The sequence below is a fragment of the Alligator mississippiensis genome, chromosome 13, assembly GCF_030867095.1.
Source record: "Alligator mississippiensis isolate rAllMis1 chromosome 13, rAllMis1, whole genome shotgun sequence".
NCBI classification, from domain to species: Eukaryota; Metazoa; Chordata; order Crocodylia; family Alligatoridae; genus Alligator; species Alligator mississippiensis.
This window is the reverse complement of record NC_081836.1, coordinates 14,501,761-14,518,994: the sequence shown is the minus strand read 5'-3', so window position 1 is coordinate 14,518,994 and position 17,234 is coordinate 14,501,761. Positions and strand designations below refer to the sequence as shown.

The 17,234-nt window shown below is 45.8% G+C and overlaps 1 protein-coding gene across 1 annotated transcript in view; it reads right to left on the bottom strand.

Annotated features, from left to right (window-relative positions):
- Positions 1-17,234, bottom strand: part of PLCH2 (phospholipase C eta 2) — a 373,398-nt gene that overhangs the window by 89,088 nt on the left and 267,076 nt on the right. Inside the window, exons 4-6 of the mRNA XM_059716700.1 lie at positions 10,754-10,900; positions 3,072-3,315; positions 1,160-1,289 (exon numbers count right to left, since the gene is read on the bottom strand). Coding sequence (XP_059572683.1) covers positions 1,160-1,289; positions 3,072-3,315; positions 10,754-10,900 — 521 coding nt within the window. The remainder of the gene's footprint in view (positions 1-1,159; positions 1,290-3,071; positions 3,316-10,753; positions 10,901-17,234) is intronic.

The following is a 17,234-nucleotide window of genomic DNA, read 5'->3' as shown; positions in this document are numbered from 1 at the left end:
GCACCCTGCATAGCAACCATGATTACTCAGCCAAAGTTTGGTGGGAGGATGAAGACATTGTATTTAGGAACAGCCAGAGCTGGTTTTGAGAGGAGAAAATGCCAAGACAGATCTCTGCAGTGGAGAGGGCAGAATGTCTCAATGACAGACAAGAAGTTCCAGATCAAGCTAAAAGGTATCAGTAAAAGAGGAAAAGTGAAGCCATCACCACACACACCCAGAGGGCCTTGGAAGCATCAAAACAGCTTGAGCCCAGTGTCACCTGCAAGCCACCTCATCCTACTTATTAACAGCACTTTGCTGGGCCATTAAAAACTACACCAAGTAGGGATTTAGCTATAAATTGTCAATGGAACCTGATCCCTCAGCATGGATGGCTTTTATAGCATTAGAACTAATGCAGGTGCTACTTCAGAAGCTGCTTCTCCATTAGCTCTTAGAGTCTAACTTCTACATTTATATTTAGCCCCTGCCTCCTAGCCCAACCCTCACTCACAATCGCTTCTTCCTTCCAAACTTAAAAACATCCTAGGAACTAGCAGGGCAAGAGCTCTGACAGCAGTAGCCATGTGAGGAGAGGAGGCAGCAGGCTTCTGGCTGAAGCACAATCCACTTTGTTACCGTGGAAGAAACAGCAAGCTGCCAACAGAGGCAGAAGCATCTCATTCCAAGCCAGGACATGATCAGGATCAATTGATTACCACAGAAGACTGGGTTCACAACACTGTTCATCAAATTGCAATGCCCTACTCCACCAAGAGTTGCACCTTACCCCATGACTGATCCCTTTCCCTTGGAAGGAGGCACAATTCAGTGTAAGGGTGTCAGTATCAGGACCAGCGCATACCTAGGGAGGGGAACAAAGCTCACAGGGGCAGCTAGATAAGAAAACAGGTCATGCTTGTCCTGTCCATCTTTACACTATACAGCTCAGTAAGCAACTTAGTGCAGGTGATCCTTCCCCTTTTGAAGACAAGGATTTACCCAAGAAACCTTTTTACTGGAGTTTTTTTTCAACTTGCCAAATACAAAATGCAACTTCTGCTGGGGAAGCGGACTGGAAGCCACTGACAAAGCATGAACACTCCTGCCTGTTGTGCTGTGTCTTAAGAGCTCTGCAGCTCACTCCTCCTCACTTTAGAAATGGTTTCTTTCTTACCTTAAACATTTGCTTGACTTTTTGTCGAGGGAGGTTTACATTCAGTTTGTGCATCAGCTGGAGCACCTCATTAATACTCAAACTGCCATCTCCATTCTTATCTGCCTCATCAAAGGTTTGCTTCAACCACATTTAACTAGAGTTAAGGAAGGTAAGAGAACATCAAGGGACCTTACTGAACATTATTAAGGCTCTTTACCAAGGCTGTAAACTACACATACAAATGCACAGGCTTAACTTGAAAAACAAATACATTTAGGATTGGTGGAATAAAATTGTTTTATTCCAGGTGAGCTAGATTTGTCACTGGGATTCCTGCCAAATGAAGGAGGAGATAAAAACCCATATTTCAATTGATGTAAATGTATCTCAAGAGCTGCATGCAACCTTTCACGAATAACCTGCATCTCTTCTCACTGACATCCATTAAACATATATTATTGTTCCCATAAAAAGATGAAGTTGTCTGCAAGTCCTCCTGAGGTAGCGCAGACTGACAATTTGTCACAAACCTTGTTAAGCTATTTTGTTTAGGCCAGGCTCTCAAATTGCTTAACATAATATTATCTTGCTGCTCTTACTTTGGGAAGGACTTTTAATGGCCTTTTATCTCTTATCAGTATGAATAAACAGGTACAAGAATCCCCCTGTAAAAGGGTATTATAATAGCCGGGTGCATGAAACTGTGGTGGAGACTGTTTCCCTTGCAAAGCAAGAGGTAATAGGCATATGGAACAGCAAAAGCTTTCTACATATTACACCTGAAAAAATGTCAGAGATGCAGTGGTCACCATTGCAAATATGAGTCCAGACAGCTGTTTTATATTCCAAGGACAAAGAGGAAGAAAGTCTCCCTGACAGAAAGCACCCACCTGTGTGCTCATTCTTGACAAATGCTCCTGGTAGCAGTGTCTGCTGCAGACATGCTACAATAGCCTAGTCTGGAACAGCAATGCAGATACAGCAATAAGCAAATAGTGATGGTTCTTTAACATCGCAGCAGAAACCAGGAGCCAGAGCCTCACAGCCTTGTATGGAACTTGATGCAATATTGTGTATGCAAGCAGTTTTCCCTTATGATGTTAAAGCAGAGAAGGGAATATTTTGTGCTTTGTGTGTGAGAGAGAGAGAAAGAGAGAGAGTGTGAGTTTAAAGTGAAACCCATTAAAATCCTCTTTGTGCAAGTAATTTTGGCAGGACAGACAGACCACCCTTATTAGGTGGGAGACATCTTTAAGCAGATATCAAATCTGAGTTAAATTCCCCCCAAGCATAGGGCTGCAGAAGCTGAAAGTGAGGGCAGAATGTGACCTTTACTTTTTTGAAACTCCATTCATCCAAAGCCTGGCACAGGCCACTGATCCCCTCTAAGGGCTTTGGATGCATAACATGTCAGCTCTGGAGTGCAGGACAGAAACTGGGGACAGGAAAGTCCAACTTCCAAATACACACACACTCACTTGACAAGTGTCATCTCAGAAGGCCAAAAGCCTCAAGAAAACACCTATAGGAAAAACACTACAGGCAGTTAAGAGCTGAATCCATCAAAAGCCAAGTGAAAGTGGGTATCTACATTCTACTTCTGCCTTTGCAAATAACTCCTACAAAAGGCAGTTTGAGGGTGAGGAGGGAGATGGAGAGAACATATGCTCATGAGGTGGGTGAGAGGAATGGGTCAACGTGGCCAGATGAAGGAGCATGCCCTTTTATGTTCAAGCAGAAGACAGAGTGCAACAACCAGGACTCAGACACACAGGGGCATTTGGAAACAGAGAATATTAAATGGAAGCCACTCTGGAATGCTGAGTCTGGCATCTGCCTCCAGCTATACAAGCAATCAGAGGTCCCCAAAAACTCCTCTAGGGACAATACTACCCCTGCTTGACACCCCTTCCCAAGTTCTAAAGGATATTGGTCTCTGGTTCTCTGGCGTTTCGACAGGCTGTCTTCATCACTGATCCCTGCCATCAGGTACTTGAGCCCTGTGATCCACGTGCGGGCCTCCTCCCCGCTGGATGACACCAAATCAAGCGACTCCATGTGGTCTCCATAGTAGATGCTGAAGCAGCAATTGGGGTCAAAACTGCCATCAGCATAGCGCTGAAAGATCTCCGACTGCTTCCCCTCGCACACCTCCTGGATGGAGTCGATGGAGACTAGAAGAACAAGAAAGATGGGTGGCTTGTTAGCAAACATCAATAGAAAAGCACTAACATTATCTGGTGTGAACCAGACTCTACACAGAAAGAGGTCTTTCCCTTTCTTGCTACCTGTCAGGGAAAACAAATTACCTTTTATCCACATTGCTAAATGCTACTGCTTGGCCAAAGCATTAACAAATGAGAGTGCCTTCCCTTAGAGAACAAAAGATAAAGAGTCTGCAACACAGGGAGCCCAGACACATGGCCAGACTTTATGCGAGGAGAAAGCAAAGGGCACGAGGTGATCTGCATGCTTAAAAAACTGGCCTGGAGCACTGGAGTTCAGCTTGTGCCTCCCCTTTCAGCTTTCCTCCTCAACAGTCTTTTGCCAATGACTCTTTTCTTCCCTTGGCTTTCTCTTGCCTCCTGCTACAAACCAAGAAAACAGATTTGTTTCTCTACACATTATAAACAGAGCCTACACAGTGCTGGTCTGCAATGAGCCCCCCAACCCCCGCCCACTCTCCCAGCCCCCCACACCATGGCTGCCCCACCTGCCCCAACTCCAGCCGTTTAAGAAAAAAAAACAACACCCCCACAACTCACCGGCTGCTGCAGTGGCCTTGGGGCTTCTGGGGGGCTTGTGCAGAGCCCCCCACTTGGTGTGGGGCAGTGGGGATCACCCCCCACCAGGCAGGAGCTGATGAGTGGGGACTTTTGGGGGGTTTTGGGGGTTTTTTTTAATTAAAGGGGCAGAGCTGGTTGGGGCAGGGCCCTCTGGATCTGTGTGGGGTGGAGGAAGGCTGCTGCTGCTGTGGGCTGGGTTCTGCTCTCTGCTGCCACTGTCCTGGGAGCTGCACAACACCATGCACCTGCCGCTGCCCGGCAGTCAGCGCATAGCAGGCACATGCTGTCAGGTTGCTTCCAGGGCAGCAGCAGTGTGGGGACGCTGATACAGGAGACATGAAGGCTGGCTGAAGCGCACTAATTAGCATGCTCCAGCAGGCTCAGTTAACCAGCAGACTTAATTAATCGAGTCTGCTCTGATGCACTGTAATTACAGTGCACTGGAGCAGCCTCTGGGCACACCCTTGCTCTTTAGCTTCCAAATGATTGCACCTTGGTTTGGGAGGGAGTCGCCAACAAATTGTCAACATTTGTCAAGCCCTATTCTTCCTCCCTACAAACAGGTGCCCTCTAGTTTAATGAAGGTGCATGTATGGATGTTAAGCACTGAGCCTGTGCATCCTGTAATTATATGAACAATTTATTTTCCTCGTAAAGAACCTTGCTCCCACGTGCAAAGTAAGAGAAATTTTAACAATAAAAAAACAGTGCAAAATGTAACTTTCTCGATTATAGTGTCCCCCTGAGAGTACAAGGAGTGTGGCTTTCCCTAGGAGCAGACATTTATTTGCTATGGCATGTAGACTGTGCAGCTAAAGTGTATATTATATTACACAGCTATGCAGGTCCCAGAAATTTAAAAGAGAGAGAGCTGTAACAGGGCAAAAATCCAAATGGCACTACAGTATTAACTGTTTCTATGGTGCAAGCAATTTAGCTTGGGATGACAGAAAAAGAACATCCACAGTCCAGGACAGGCTCCAGTCCCAGGCATCTTCTCCTCACTTGAAATGAAACCAAGCAAAATATTCAAGCTCTCTGTTGGTCTTGTTACATCACTGCCCTGTGGGTTTAATGTTATTCACCAAGCGGGTGTGGGAGCACAACTGTATACACATACACTTGGATCAAACAGCATCAGGTGAAAGGAATGTCAGGAGGAAATGCAGAAAGTGTTCACAACTGGTTTATGAGCTGCCTGTGCTGACAGCTCCACTCAGGATGATGACAGCTTCAGTGCCTCATTGTCTTTAATATTTCAGAGCATTTTATTTACATGCAGTCATTTTACAAAATGATTTTAAACACAAACTAAGTGGATGGTTAAACCGCTGAAGGTCTCAAATAGCTCAGCATGCTGAAGTGACTCCTAGTTTTCTTGGATGTCAAACTAATGTGGTCTAGACAAGACAATGCGGGTGGGGGTGGGGGTGTTGCCTTCTGTACTTGAGATCTGGTCTCCTCTCCTCTGGCTTAGTAATTTTAAGAAACTACACCAGGCACACATTTGGGGCAGTAAAGGCCCTCTTTTGTTTTACAACCCTCCCTGCATTTACTGTAAATAAGAAACCTGGCTTCTAGTCACATAAGCAAGGGGATCAGCCTGCTAGCCTAACTGGCTAGCTGGCAATGTTCTTTTTTTTTTTTTAATTAATTGGTTAAGAGGAAAAAATATAAACAGGGCAAGCCCTGACTGGAAAAGCCTGGGTGATGTCATGCAAGGCTACACTGGAAACTCTCAGGTAAGGTGCTCTCTTTTTCTGGGGGGGCTTGAGAGAGAGAGCTGCTAACAGAGGCTGCTGAGTTGGGAGCTGGAGAAATTGCTCCCTTTGGGGGTGTGGGGGGTGGTCCCGTGCTTTTTACTGGAGAAGTGAGTTGGAGCTATGTGAACCGTAAAGCTGGCAAGTCAGTCAGCAATAAAGAAGTCCTCGACTTCAGGAAAGCTGACTTTGACAAGCTAAGGAAGCTTGTCAGTGAGGCCCTAAAGGGCCACAACCCAAAGGGGAGGGGAGTTCAGGACAACTGGTTCCTCCTCAAAGGTGCGATCCTTAAAGCACAAGCAAAGTCTGTTCCATCTCAGAGGAAGGGCAGCAAAAGGGCACAGCAGCCCCCTTGGCTCTCCAGGGAACTAGCAGACCTCTTGCGTCTTAAAAGGAAGACCTACAAAGGATGGAGGACTGGATCCACCACCAAGGAGGAATACTCTGCACTGGTCCGGACCTGCAGGGAGTGAACCAGGAAAGCCAAGGCTGTGATGGAACTCCAACTGGCTACAAATATCAAGGACAACAAAGAGTCCTTTTTTTTTAGATATGCGGGGAGCCGGAGGAAAAGCAAGGGCAACGTTGGACCCCTGCTAAACCAGATGGGACAACTGACAACCGATGCCCAGGAAAAAGCAAACTTGCTAAATGAGTACTTTGCATCAATTTTTCACCAGTCCCATGGGACAATCCTGCCCAATGCAGGACAGGGAGGCCCAGGTGAGGAAGATTCCTTACCATCCATCAAAGATGACCTTGTGAAGGAACACCTTGACAGGCTGGATATGTTCAAGTCAGCCGGCCCTGACGGTTTACACCCAAAGGTACTCAAAGAGCTGGCAGACATCATAGCTCAGCCCCTGGCACAGATCTTTGAGAACTCTTGGAGCCCTGGTATAGTGGCCGAAGATTGGAAGAAGGCCAATGTGGTGTCTTTCTTCAAAAAAGGGAGGAAAGTGGATCCGGCAAACTACAGACCCATCAGCCTGACCTCTATCCTGGGGAAGGTCTTGGAAAAGATTATGAAAGAGGCCATCCTATGCAGGCTAGCTGATGGCAATATCCTGAGGGATACCCAGCATGGGTTTGTTGCAGGTAGGTCTTGCTTGACCAATCTCATTTCCTTTTATGACCAGGTGACCTATCACCTGGACAAGGGGGAAAAGATTGATGTCATATATCTTGACTTTAAAAAAGCCTTCAATCTGGTATCCCACGATCATGTCTTGGCTAAACTGGCTAACTGCAGCCTCGACCTCACCATGATCTGCTGGCTGGGGAATTGGCTCCGTGGCAGGACCCAGAGGGTAGTAGATGACGGAAGCCAATCGTTGTGGTGCCCTGTGACCAGTGGGGTCCCTCAAGGCCCTGTCCTAGGACCTTTACTTTTTAACATCTTCATCAATGATGCAGACATTGGTGTCAGAGCAGGCTGGCCAAGTTCACCGACGACACCAAACTCTGGGATAAAGCATCCACACCTGAGGACAGTAAGGCGATCCAGTCAGATCTTGACAGGCTCATGAATTGGGCGGATGAGAACCTGATGGTGTTTAACACTGAACAATGCAAGGTTCTCCACCTTGGGAGGAAAAAGCTGCAGCATGCTTATAGGCTTGGCAGTGCTACGCTGGTTAGCACTACAGATGAAAGGGACTTGGGGGTCATGACTGACCGCAAGATGAACGTGAGCCTTCAGTGTGATGCTGCAGCTAGTAAAGCGAGCAAAACGCTGGCTTGCATCCACAGATGCTTCTCAAGCAAATCCGTGGACGTCATTCTCCCATTGTACTCGTCCATGGTGAGACCGCAGCTGGAGTACTGCATCCAGTTTTGGGCTCCATAATTCAAAAACGATGTGGAGAAGCTTGAGAGAGTGCAGGAGAGCCACGCACATGATCAGAGGTTGGGATAACAGACCTTATGATGACAGGCTGAGAGCCATGGGACTCTTCAGCCTGGAAAACACAGGCTCAGGGGCAATCCGGTGGCCACCTATAAGTTTAGGGGTGTTCACCAGGATCTGGGGGAATGTCTGTTCACCAGAGCACCCCAAGGGATGACAAGATCGAATGGTCACAAACTCCTCTATGACCATTTCAGGCTGGACATAAGGAAGAACTTCTTTACTGTCTGAGCCCCCAAGGTTTGGAATAGACTGCCACCAGAGGTGGTTCAAGTACCTACTTTGAACGCCTTCAAAACACTTTTGGATGTTTATCTTGCTGGGATCCTATGATCCCTGCTGACTTCCTGCCCCTGGGCAGGGAACTGGACTCGATGATCCTCTGGGGTCCATTCCGGCCAGAATATCTATGAAATCTGTGAAATCTATGAACTGGAGCTCTGAGCCAGGCTTAAGGCCTTGAGTGGGATCATACAATTGTTTGTTGTTTTGCAACTGTTTTGTCTCAGTATAGTTGTGTAGCTAACAGTATATGTCCAGGCTGCAGCCAGACAGGCCCAGTGTTCTTTTGTTGCTCAGTCCAGGCTGCCGTGCAGGTAGGTCTGGCCCTTCTTTGAGTTCTTTTCCAGTTTTCTGCCCCAGAACTGGGGCTGGGGGCAGGGGCAGGCCTGGTGGGCCTTGCTTCTGGGCTGCTGAGTCCTGCCAGCTTCCCCTGGGTCCTACTGCACCTAACTCCTGTCATCTTTGACAGGCAGCCAGGAGCAGATAAATATTAATTTTCTAAACTTTTTAGGGGCCCTGCAGGCCAGATAGAACGGCTGTATTTTGCCTGCCCCTGTTCTAACTCATGCTTGCAGAAAAAAAATTCAAGGACTGGTGCTCATTAAGGCACTAAGCCCATGGAAGAGACAGGGACATTATTATTTGTCTGCCATACAGAAACACTGAGAGGCCTTAGCTGAGATAAGAGTCTTAGTGTACAGGGCACTGTATGTATGCATACTGAAACAGCATCTGCCCTGAGGAGCTGAGAGTCAGTACAGATGGACCAGATTCTCACTGTGCTCAGAAACCTCTTGCTGTTCTTGCTTAGGATGAGGAACTATGACCCAGACTTTTAGAGACATTTAGGTGACTAAGTACCTTTAAAAATCTGGACCCAAGTGCCCTGTCAGAGGTCACAGAGGTGGTCAGGGCAGAGTCAGGAGCTGAATGCAGAACTTTCATGACTAATGATCTAACCATGAGGGCTCCATAACTGTCAAATGATGCATATTTTCTCAGTATATCTTTACATGCTAAAAGTGGGTCACACCCCAAGGTGCAGATCCTGCCAACATGCTTTACTCTTGAAACAGGAAAACAGGCAAGTTAATTTGGTCCCCAAAGCATCTGGTCTCCCTGTTCCTCCACTGGCAGGGCAGCTGCCAGCCATCTCTCCTGTGGCATTTCCTTACCAGTGCGGTTACACATATCTCTTTAGGCTATTCTTGTTAAATAAATAATTTAAGTCCTGCTTTATTGCAGGTTGCAACTTGTGCCTGTGAAACAATCATTGCTTTCAAACATTTATCCTTCCTTTGGAATGGAGCCGCCACCATCTGGTGCAAAGTTACACAAAAAAGCCTTGCATGCATAATCTTGTGGGGATAGTTAAAGCTGTTTGGTACATGGTGGTCCTGGGTACAGAACAAAAAATTCTGTATTGTATCTTTAAGGTGGGGAGGAGGATGTAAGTGGGGCAACGGGATGCCAAATTCAGCACGGTTCAGTGAGCTGAGTGCCAGACTGGGAGTAGGAGAACTGAGTTTCTATATCCTGATTCTTCTATGACCTCAGGGAAGTCCTTTCTCCTCCATGTCCCTTCTTAACCATTGCCTTCTGTTTTTTGAACACAAGCTCTTTGAGGTACGTACCTTCTCTCACTAACTTTTTTACAGTTTTTACCATGTTGAAGAGCTGACCTTAGTCAGAACCCCGCAGCTGAACTGTAGTACAAATGATGATGATGATCATTATCGCCATCATCACGTGGACCATGCTTTGGGGCCAAACCTTGGTGCTGGATATGAAAAGCAGATCCCTGCACCAGCGCAGGGTCAAAGAGATTCTGTAAAGGTATGTGCAGACATTGCTTAATTGGAAGCATCTGGACCTGTATGAACTAGAAGCTGAGTATACAATGAATCAAGTCAGAGCTGCCTCAATCAGGCAGCTGATCCATATGGCCTTGGATCCCATCTCTAATAATAGTCGATAGCTTCAGAGTCTAACCACAATGCCACTAGTAATTTGTATCAACAAAAACAGGGCCCTCCCTACATGGAGGTTCCTAAGAAAGGGTGAAAGCCATCACCTGCAGGCTCCCCTAAGTCTTGCACTATCTATGCAGGGTTTGTTTGCAGCTCATCTCCAAGTATGTTGGGTTACTCCAGCCTGCACTACAGGCAGCATTTTCATTCACAGCAATCACACATACTGTTTGGAACCCAGATACAGCATTGGTCTTGATCACCTTCCACCTCCCTCATGGTAGCTGCTCAATACCTAGGACAGAATCTCATCCTTGGGATGATCCGGCAGAAAGACCTGTTGGCCAACAGTATAGGTTGTAGCCATGTTGGTCTAAGGACACAGGCAGAAAGGTTCTTTGGGTAAATCCGATATCTTTTATTAGACCAAATCAAATAGTTTGAAAAAAATTCTTTGCAGGCTTTCGAGTAAAAATACCCTTCATCAGGCAGAGGAAGCATCTGCAGTTGGTCTCTGCTCTTCCTGGATAGAATAGTAAAAAATCATGGACTAAATATGGACATTGGATTTATGACACATTATAACCTGCCTAATAGCTGACTCCCCATGTAACCTGTCTATCATTTACTACTTATATTCAACACCCCCCCCCCCCCATTTCACCCATTGATGACCTCAATGTATACTTTTACTGACTGGCTTTCTCGCATGCATACTAGCTTCTGGCTTTTTTACTGTTTCATCCAGGAAGAGCACAGACCAACTGGAGATGCTTTCTTTGCCTGATGAAGGGTATTTGCACCCAAAAGCTTGCAAAGAAGTTTTTTTCCAACTATTTGAGTTGGTTTAATAAAAAGTATTGGATTTACCGAAAGAACTTGTCTGCCTATTGGCCAGCACTCACTTTTGGCTTTCTCATTCTTTCGAGATGGTCTCCAGCGAATACATGACTTGTGTTCATCCAGATAATAAAAACGGACCAGCCCCTTGGAACCACCGCGTAGTTTGATCATCTGGGTCCCAGCTTGCATGGAGTTCATACATCTTTCCACTGCAGAAAGAAATAAGACAACACCTGCAGGTTAGACACAATATCAGCTTGTCTCACTATTTTAAAATTGACTGAGTTCCCGCCTGTGCCACCTGTGGAATTGTCTATCACCACCCTGATGGCAGACACCACCCCTTCACAGAGATCAGCCTGAGACTCAGGCACCACTTAGGACCTAGTGCTCAAGTTGGACTTCTGTGATGCCAATATGTTGACCATTTGCTACCTCTGCCTAGGGTTGAACTCCACCCTTAGCTAGATCCTCTGCTGATGTAAACTGCTGTAATGCCATTAATTTGGGGAGAGTTTGCCTGTTTTATAGTCTCTGAGGATCTGGCCCTTAAACTTCCAATTAACTCTGTGGGAAAATAATGTCATTAACTTTGCCTGTTTCTCTCACTGTAAATTCTGGAGTTCCAGGCAGCAACATCCCCATTTAGAAATAGCTTTGCTCCCTCTGAAGCAGCTTAGTTAGCATTCTGCCTACCCAGAATCCAATTAACAGAGGGGAAAAAATGTTTAATTACCCAACTTGGCCATCAGAATATTGTAAATATTCCAGGAACCCTATAAATAATTCAAAGGCTTTCGAGTACAAATTGCTTTAGAATTAAACCATTTTTCACTATAGAGAGGAGGCATTAAAAATTAATAGCAATAAGGTTATTAAAATCACATGTTGAATTCTATTTATTTATTTAAAAGAGAGCCAGCTGCTGAGCTGAAGCCAGTCTCAGAGGTGAACTTCTGTAGAGGTCTGCAGTTATCTTCTGTGAAATGTTAAGGTTCTTGTACACTAGCCAGAGAGAGAGACAGCAAAGCAAAGCATCCCGAATCTGGAGCACACCATTCGTGGAACAAACCCACAAACTTTGCTCCAGTGGCACTTCTTGAGTCTCATCATTAGGAACTGAACAGCGTAAGCCATGAATCAGAGTGACACCCAGTTTATGAGACCTTAGCATTGTTCACACCATTAGCATGGCTACCAGGCTCATTCTTGTTACATGCCTACATTTGCAGGAGCAAATATATTCCAACATGCACCACTTTCTGCACAACCAGGACAGAAATGCCAAAATTGCTCCTGCCCATTCCAATTTAACAGGCCATCTGAGCCCAGTGTTAAAGGTAAGTTAGATAAAAATGAGGCAGATAGTTTGATAAAAAAAAAACGGAGCACTAAGCTGCTGCTAAGTCTGCAACAGGGTGAATCTGTAACGTACCAGCTTCAGGGTTAGTACTTAAAGAAGAGATAAGGATGCAGCTGGCTTTCACTGAACGTCTGGTTATGGCAGGCAATAAAGCACATCCTTCTGCTGCTATACTATTCAGTAGCACATCATTAAACTTGGCCTGCTTGCATCTGTGGCAGTCTGGTAGCAAGAGGCAGCAATAACGAAGTTAACTTGCTTTTGGAGATTACCTGGTTCTTACACAGAGCTTTCCCTCCAGGCCGCTCCAAGGCAGCAAGATCAGCCCCATTTTACAGACGGTGAAATGTGATGAAGGTCTGCCAACAAGATCTGAGCTAGGAACTGAACCCACGTCTCTAGTCATAGATTTCACAGACATTAGGGCTGGAAGGGACCTTGGAAGATCATTGAGTCTAGCCCCCCACCCGAAGGGCAGGAAGTCAGCTGGGGTCATAGGATCCCAGCAAGATAAGCATCCAATTTTCTCTTGGATAGGACAATGCCCAAGGTCTTGGTTCTTATCTTAAAAGCAAATAGAGGCCTGGTCCCAGGGAGCTAAGAGCTTGCTTAGGCCTGCAAAATAATGGTTTGCATAGCCACTCTGACCCCGGAGCACAAAAGAACCTCCTGCAGTAATGTGAGGGCTCGGTTGTAAAGAAAATAGCCCACAGTCACATCAGACTGCAGAGATGGGGGCCATTGCACACCTCACCACCTTCTGCCCCCAAGACAAAATGTGTTTTCTTCATCTGCCTCCTCCACCACATACAGACCCCATGCCAGTAGACTGAAAAACAATCCCAATGACACAAACTTTCTGTCATGTTCTTCCACTCTCGGAGAGAGGCTCAGAGAACAGATATGATGAGATGGACATCAGTCATGCCTCTGAATCCACTAGTGGTGGGAACTCGGATAGTGTGGTGACAAGTGCAGTGCAGTAACCCATATAGAACAGAAAGCCAAGGACCCCCCAACCACAACCCTCTTTATATCGAGAATGAAAGTATTCTTTATGAAATGCAGAACAAGTGTCCAGTGCTGCACGATTCAGAGGGAAGATTTTGCAATAAAACTTAAAACCTTATATCCTGATCCCAGAAACGCTTACAAGCTGACAATTACGGATTTCTGTGAGCAGTTCTTATATGCAATCCCAGTAAAAACATCTCGGTGTAGCCTTTGTATTTGTAAAATAGAGACTTGAGTGGTGAGTAGTTCAGTACAGTATTAACAACAGCTAATATAAACCACTTGAACTGAAAGCATTTATCCATTCCTTCCCAATATCTGCAAATATGGGTGCAACAAATCACAGCAAAGGCTTAATAACACATGCAGTTAAACAACTAAGCCCCCCCCCCACACGCACACGCTTTTAACATATTGTAGCTAAACTCATGATAGTAACAGCTGATCACTCTAATTTTGTTTTAAATTATCCTATGGTTGGGAGGAAGTTTCTTGAATTAATGCAAGGAAATTCAGAGGCAAAACTGATACGCAGTCCTTAATTTGCTTGGTAGTGCCAAGGCACTGCAGCATGTACGATATTTTAGCAATGTTTGAAAGAAAAGACTCTATAAACAGTTGAACGTGATGTTACCAACAGTCTTATTTTGGAAGGTTTTCTTCCCTCTCCCCCTTTTTCTGAACAAAAATGCCCTTTCTGGAAGTGACAGGACTAAATTATGAATTTGTTTCAGGTTAAGAAAAGGCTTTATTTTCTAAATATTGCACCCCTCAAAGAAGCTTGCTTGTGACACACAGATCCCACAGTAATGGAGGCATCTCTTTTTGCATAGATAGTATCTATGCCACACTTGTTTGCCAACCTAGGGTAATATCTTAAAAGGTACTGGGCACCTAACTACAAGGAGCTGGGCACCTAACTGCCAAATGTTACTGGTTGCTGGGCCTAACTGTCCTCATGAATCTTGTCCAAAAGTGATGGAAGGGAAAGGGTAGACAGACTTTGCAACTTCCACCTATAGAAACAGTATTACAACAAAAACTAAGGACCAGGGAGAAAAAAAGACTCTTTTAGGATAGGCACATAAGACCCTGGAAAGCTAAAATGGATTATCAGATTTTCCTCTCCTTGCATCTATGGATTAACTCATAAGAATCAATGAACCTACAAATTTGTAGCTAGAGGGTTTAGCAAGAGAGGAATGTTTTTCTTCGAAACAGCTTAAGAGCACACTTCAGGCTGACCACATTGACACAGTACAGCCAACAGATGGAGAGGGCTCTAATAACCATCAAAGTCTTCTCTTTGGGGCATAAATAGGGGGTACAGAGTGTTGCCCCTGTGCTCATCAGACCCCACAGGGTTCGTTTTGCCTCAAGGTGCTGTACAAGGAAGGGGAGAAGAGTGAAAAACAGCAGCTCCAGTCAATGACAGTTGTGAGCGTTTTCTATTTAAAAAAAAATTAGGTGTTCAAAGAATGTCGAGCAAGCTCAGCAATGGTAACTGGCTCACAGGACCTTGGCGCTGTTGCACTGTATATCTGAAGTATGATTCACTAGCTAGCTCATTAAAGTTGGATGAGGAAATCCTATTCCATATTCTAGCCCTGCCACTAATCTGCTACATAACCTAGCAAGTCACTGAACTCTACTGTGCCTGGTCTGAAGAACACAAAACAAGCAAATCTGTATTTGGTATTAGTGAGGAGACCAAAACAGGGAGAATTATTTATGTGTCTAGAGAGTCTACTGCAAGACAAGAAACACAGAAGCACTGACACTGATGGACAAAACAAAAAGACCAGATAAACCCTGTACAGTATGTATTTGTTGCCTTGATTTGACCATGTAAGCACTAGATATAAACGTATCGAACTGGATACCTCCCCAGCTGTTACCTTTAAATGTATCCTTCAATCATTCTTCCTGATAAAATTAATTCAGACCACTGTGGGATCACTGACAAAACTCTAGAGTGTTTGATACTTCAGTAGCTATTCTGCTGCCGGTTTGCTCTAATCTGAAATATTGCACTGCTCATTTGCTGGTTCATTGCACAAATGCAATTACTGTTTGCACACACAACCTGGAGTTCATCTTGTAGCACCTCTTCAGTCTGCTTGGGAATTGATCTCACTGATCATTCTCAGCTGCTTTGTTAACTCATGATTGTTTACCAGCAGACTGTTGGTGACAAAAGGAAGAGAAAACAAGGAAGTGTCTGGTGAATCACGGGAAAAGCCAGCAACACAGATGGCCAAACTCCTGCTAAGAGAAGTAGAAAGGCCCCCCTTATAGGTGGGCAAGAAATGGCAATGGGGATGCAAGAGAGAGCAAGGGGATTTTGGGGGGCTGGGAGGGGAGAGGAGGCACAGCATGTAGTCATTCTCCTCTACCAGCACCACTTTCAGAGCAGGGCTCCTTCCCCCAGAGCAGGGGTTGTCAACTTGGAAAGGGGGTAGGGGTTATGCACAGGCAGGCAGGGATGGATCGCCACCACCCAGCACCCTGTGCCACTGCCTTCGGGGGGGGAGTGGCTCCTCTCTAAGGGCCACACAGGCACCTCCTGGACATGGCAGGGGGGAGCTCACATGTGGTGGTCACCACCGCCATCCACCACACCATGCTGCCGCCATGTGCAAGCCCACTCCGCATCTGGCCGCTACCCTGATTCCTGAAAAACCAAGTGTTAAGTGAAACAAGCATTAAGTGAAGGCTGAGAGGGGATCTTGTGGCCACCTACAAATTCATGGGAGGGGGGAAGCAAGGAATAGGAGATGCTCTGTTTACCAGGGCACCCCTTGGAATAACTAGGAACAATGGCCACAAACTGATGGAGAGCAGATTTAGGGTAGAGATCAGGAAGAACTTCTTCACGGTGAGGGTTACCAGAATCTAGAATGGGCTCCCAAGGGAGGTGGTGCTCTCCCCTACCCTGGGGGGTCTTTAAGAGGGGGCTAGACATGCACCTGGCTGGAGTCATCTAACCACAGCGCTCTTTTCTGCCCAGAGCAGGGGCTTGGACTCAGTGATCTACTGGGGTCCCTTCCGACACAAACATCTATAAATCTAAAACTGAAAGTATTTGATGCTCCAAGATGGCGACCGCAACTGTTTTTAATGATCCACGATAGCGACTGCGAGCGTTATAACAAAACTCGTTGAGTGCTAAGTGGAATCAGGTATCGTTTTAAAATAGGCGTTATGGAGAAATAGCACTAGGCGAACCAGCGTTAAATGGAGATTGCCTGTAGATATTTCCATTTTCAAAGTCCAGCTATCTTCCTTAACCATTTATTTCTGTGCTCACAGAAACAAATGAAGACCTTCTGGTGAATGTTCCCTGATACAATGGCTCAGAAGCTCTTTGAAGTCACAGTAATAGTTTTCCCCCAGCTGAATAATACTACTTTTTATTTCAGCAGCATCTTCCTGCCAACTTGAATTCTGTCTCACAACATGCCTGTGATGTAAGGAGTTTGCCCCATTTTAGATATAGAGAAAGAGAGAGCAAGAGAGAGAATTATGTAACTTGACAATGGTCAAAACACAGCAGTGGCAGAGCAGGATGAGGACCCCAGAACAATGGATCCTTACTTCTGGGCTCTTACTGCACACCCCCACTAGATTAGGGCTTTGAAGGGCTAGGAAGTGGGAGGCATACAGGCACAATAATTACACAGAGGAGAAGCTCCCAGATTCCACAGTCATGCTAGAACAGGCCCATAATTCATCAGTTTGTTTAGAAAGTTATTCTCTTCCTAATGCAGGACTGAAAATCCTTCAGTGCTGGTGTGGGTGGGAAGGGGAGCAGTGGGGGTACTTGCCATGAAAGGGTTGAGAGGATAAAGTTAGGAAACTTTGCACCTGACCTCAGGCTTGTCAAAAGCTTCATGACCAGAGCTTGCTCTGGCTCTGGTGCGGCATCCCAGAGCTCTGTATTTTTGCTAGTCTGTCTAGAAAGGTCAAGCTCCTGGCATCACACAACTTGGCTGAACTTTTCAGCTAAGCTTTGTTAATAGAGTCTGACTTGGGAATCATGGAGTGCCTGGGGATCGTACCCTCCGAGACAATGGCCCAGCTCTCGGTTAAAGGGAAGATCAGGGAGGCACGAAGGAGAGTGCCTAGAGAGGGTCTTCTCTCCCTTTCAGGGCCCTCAGAGCTTG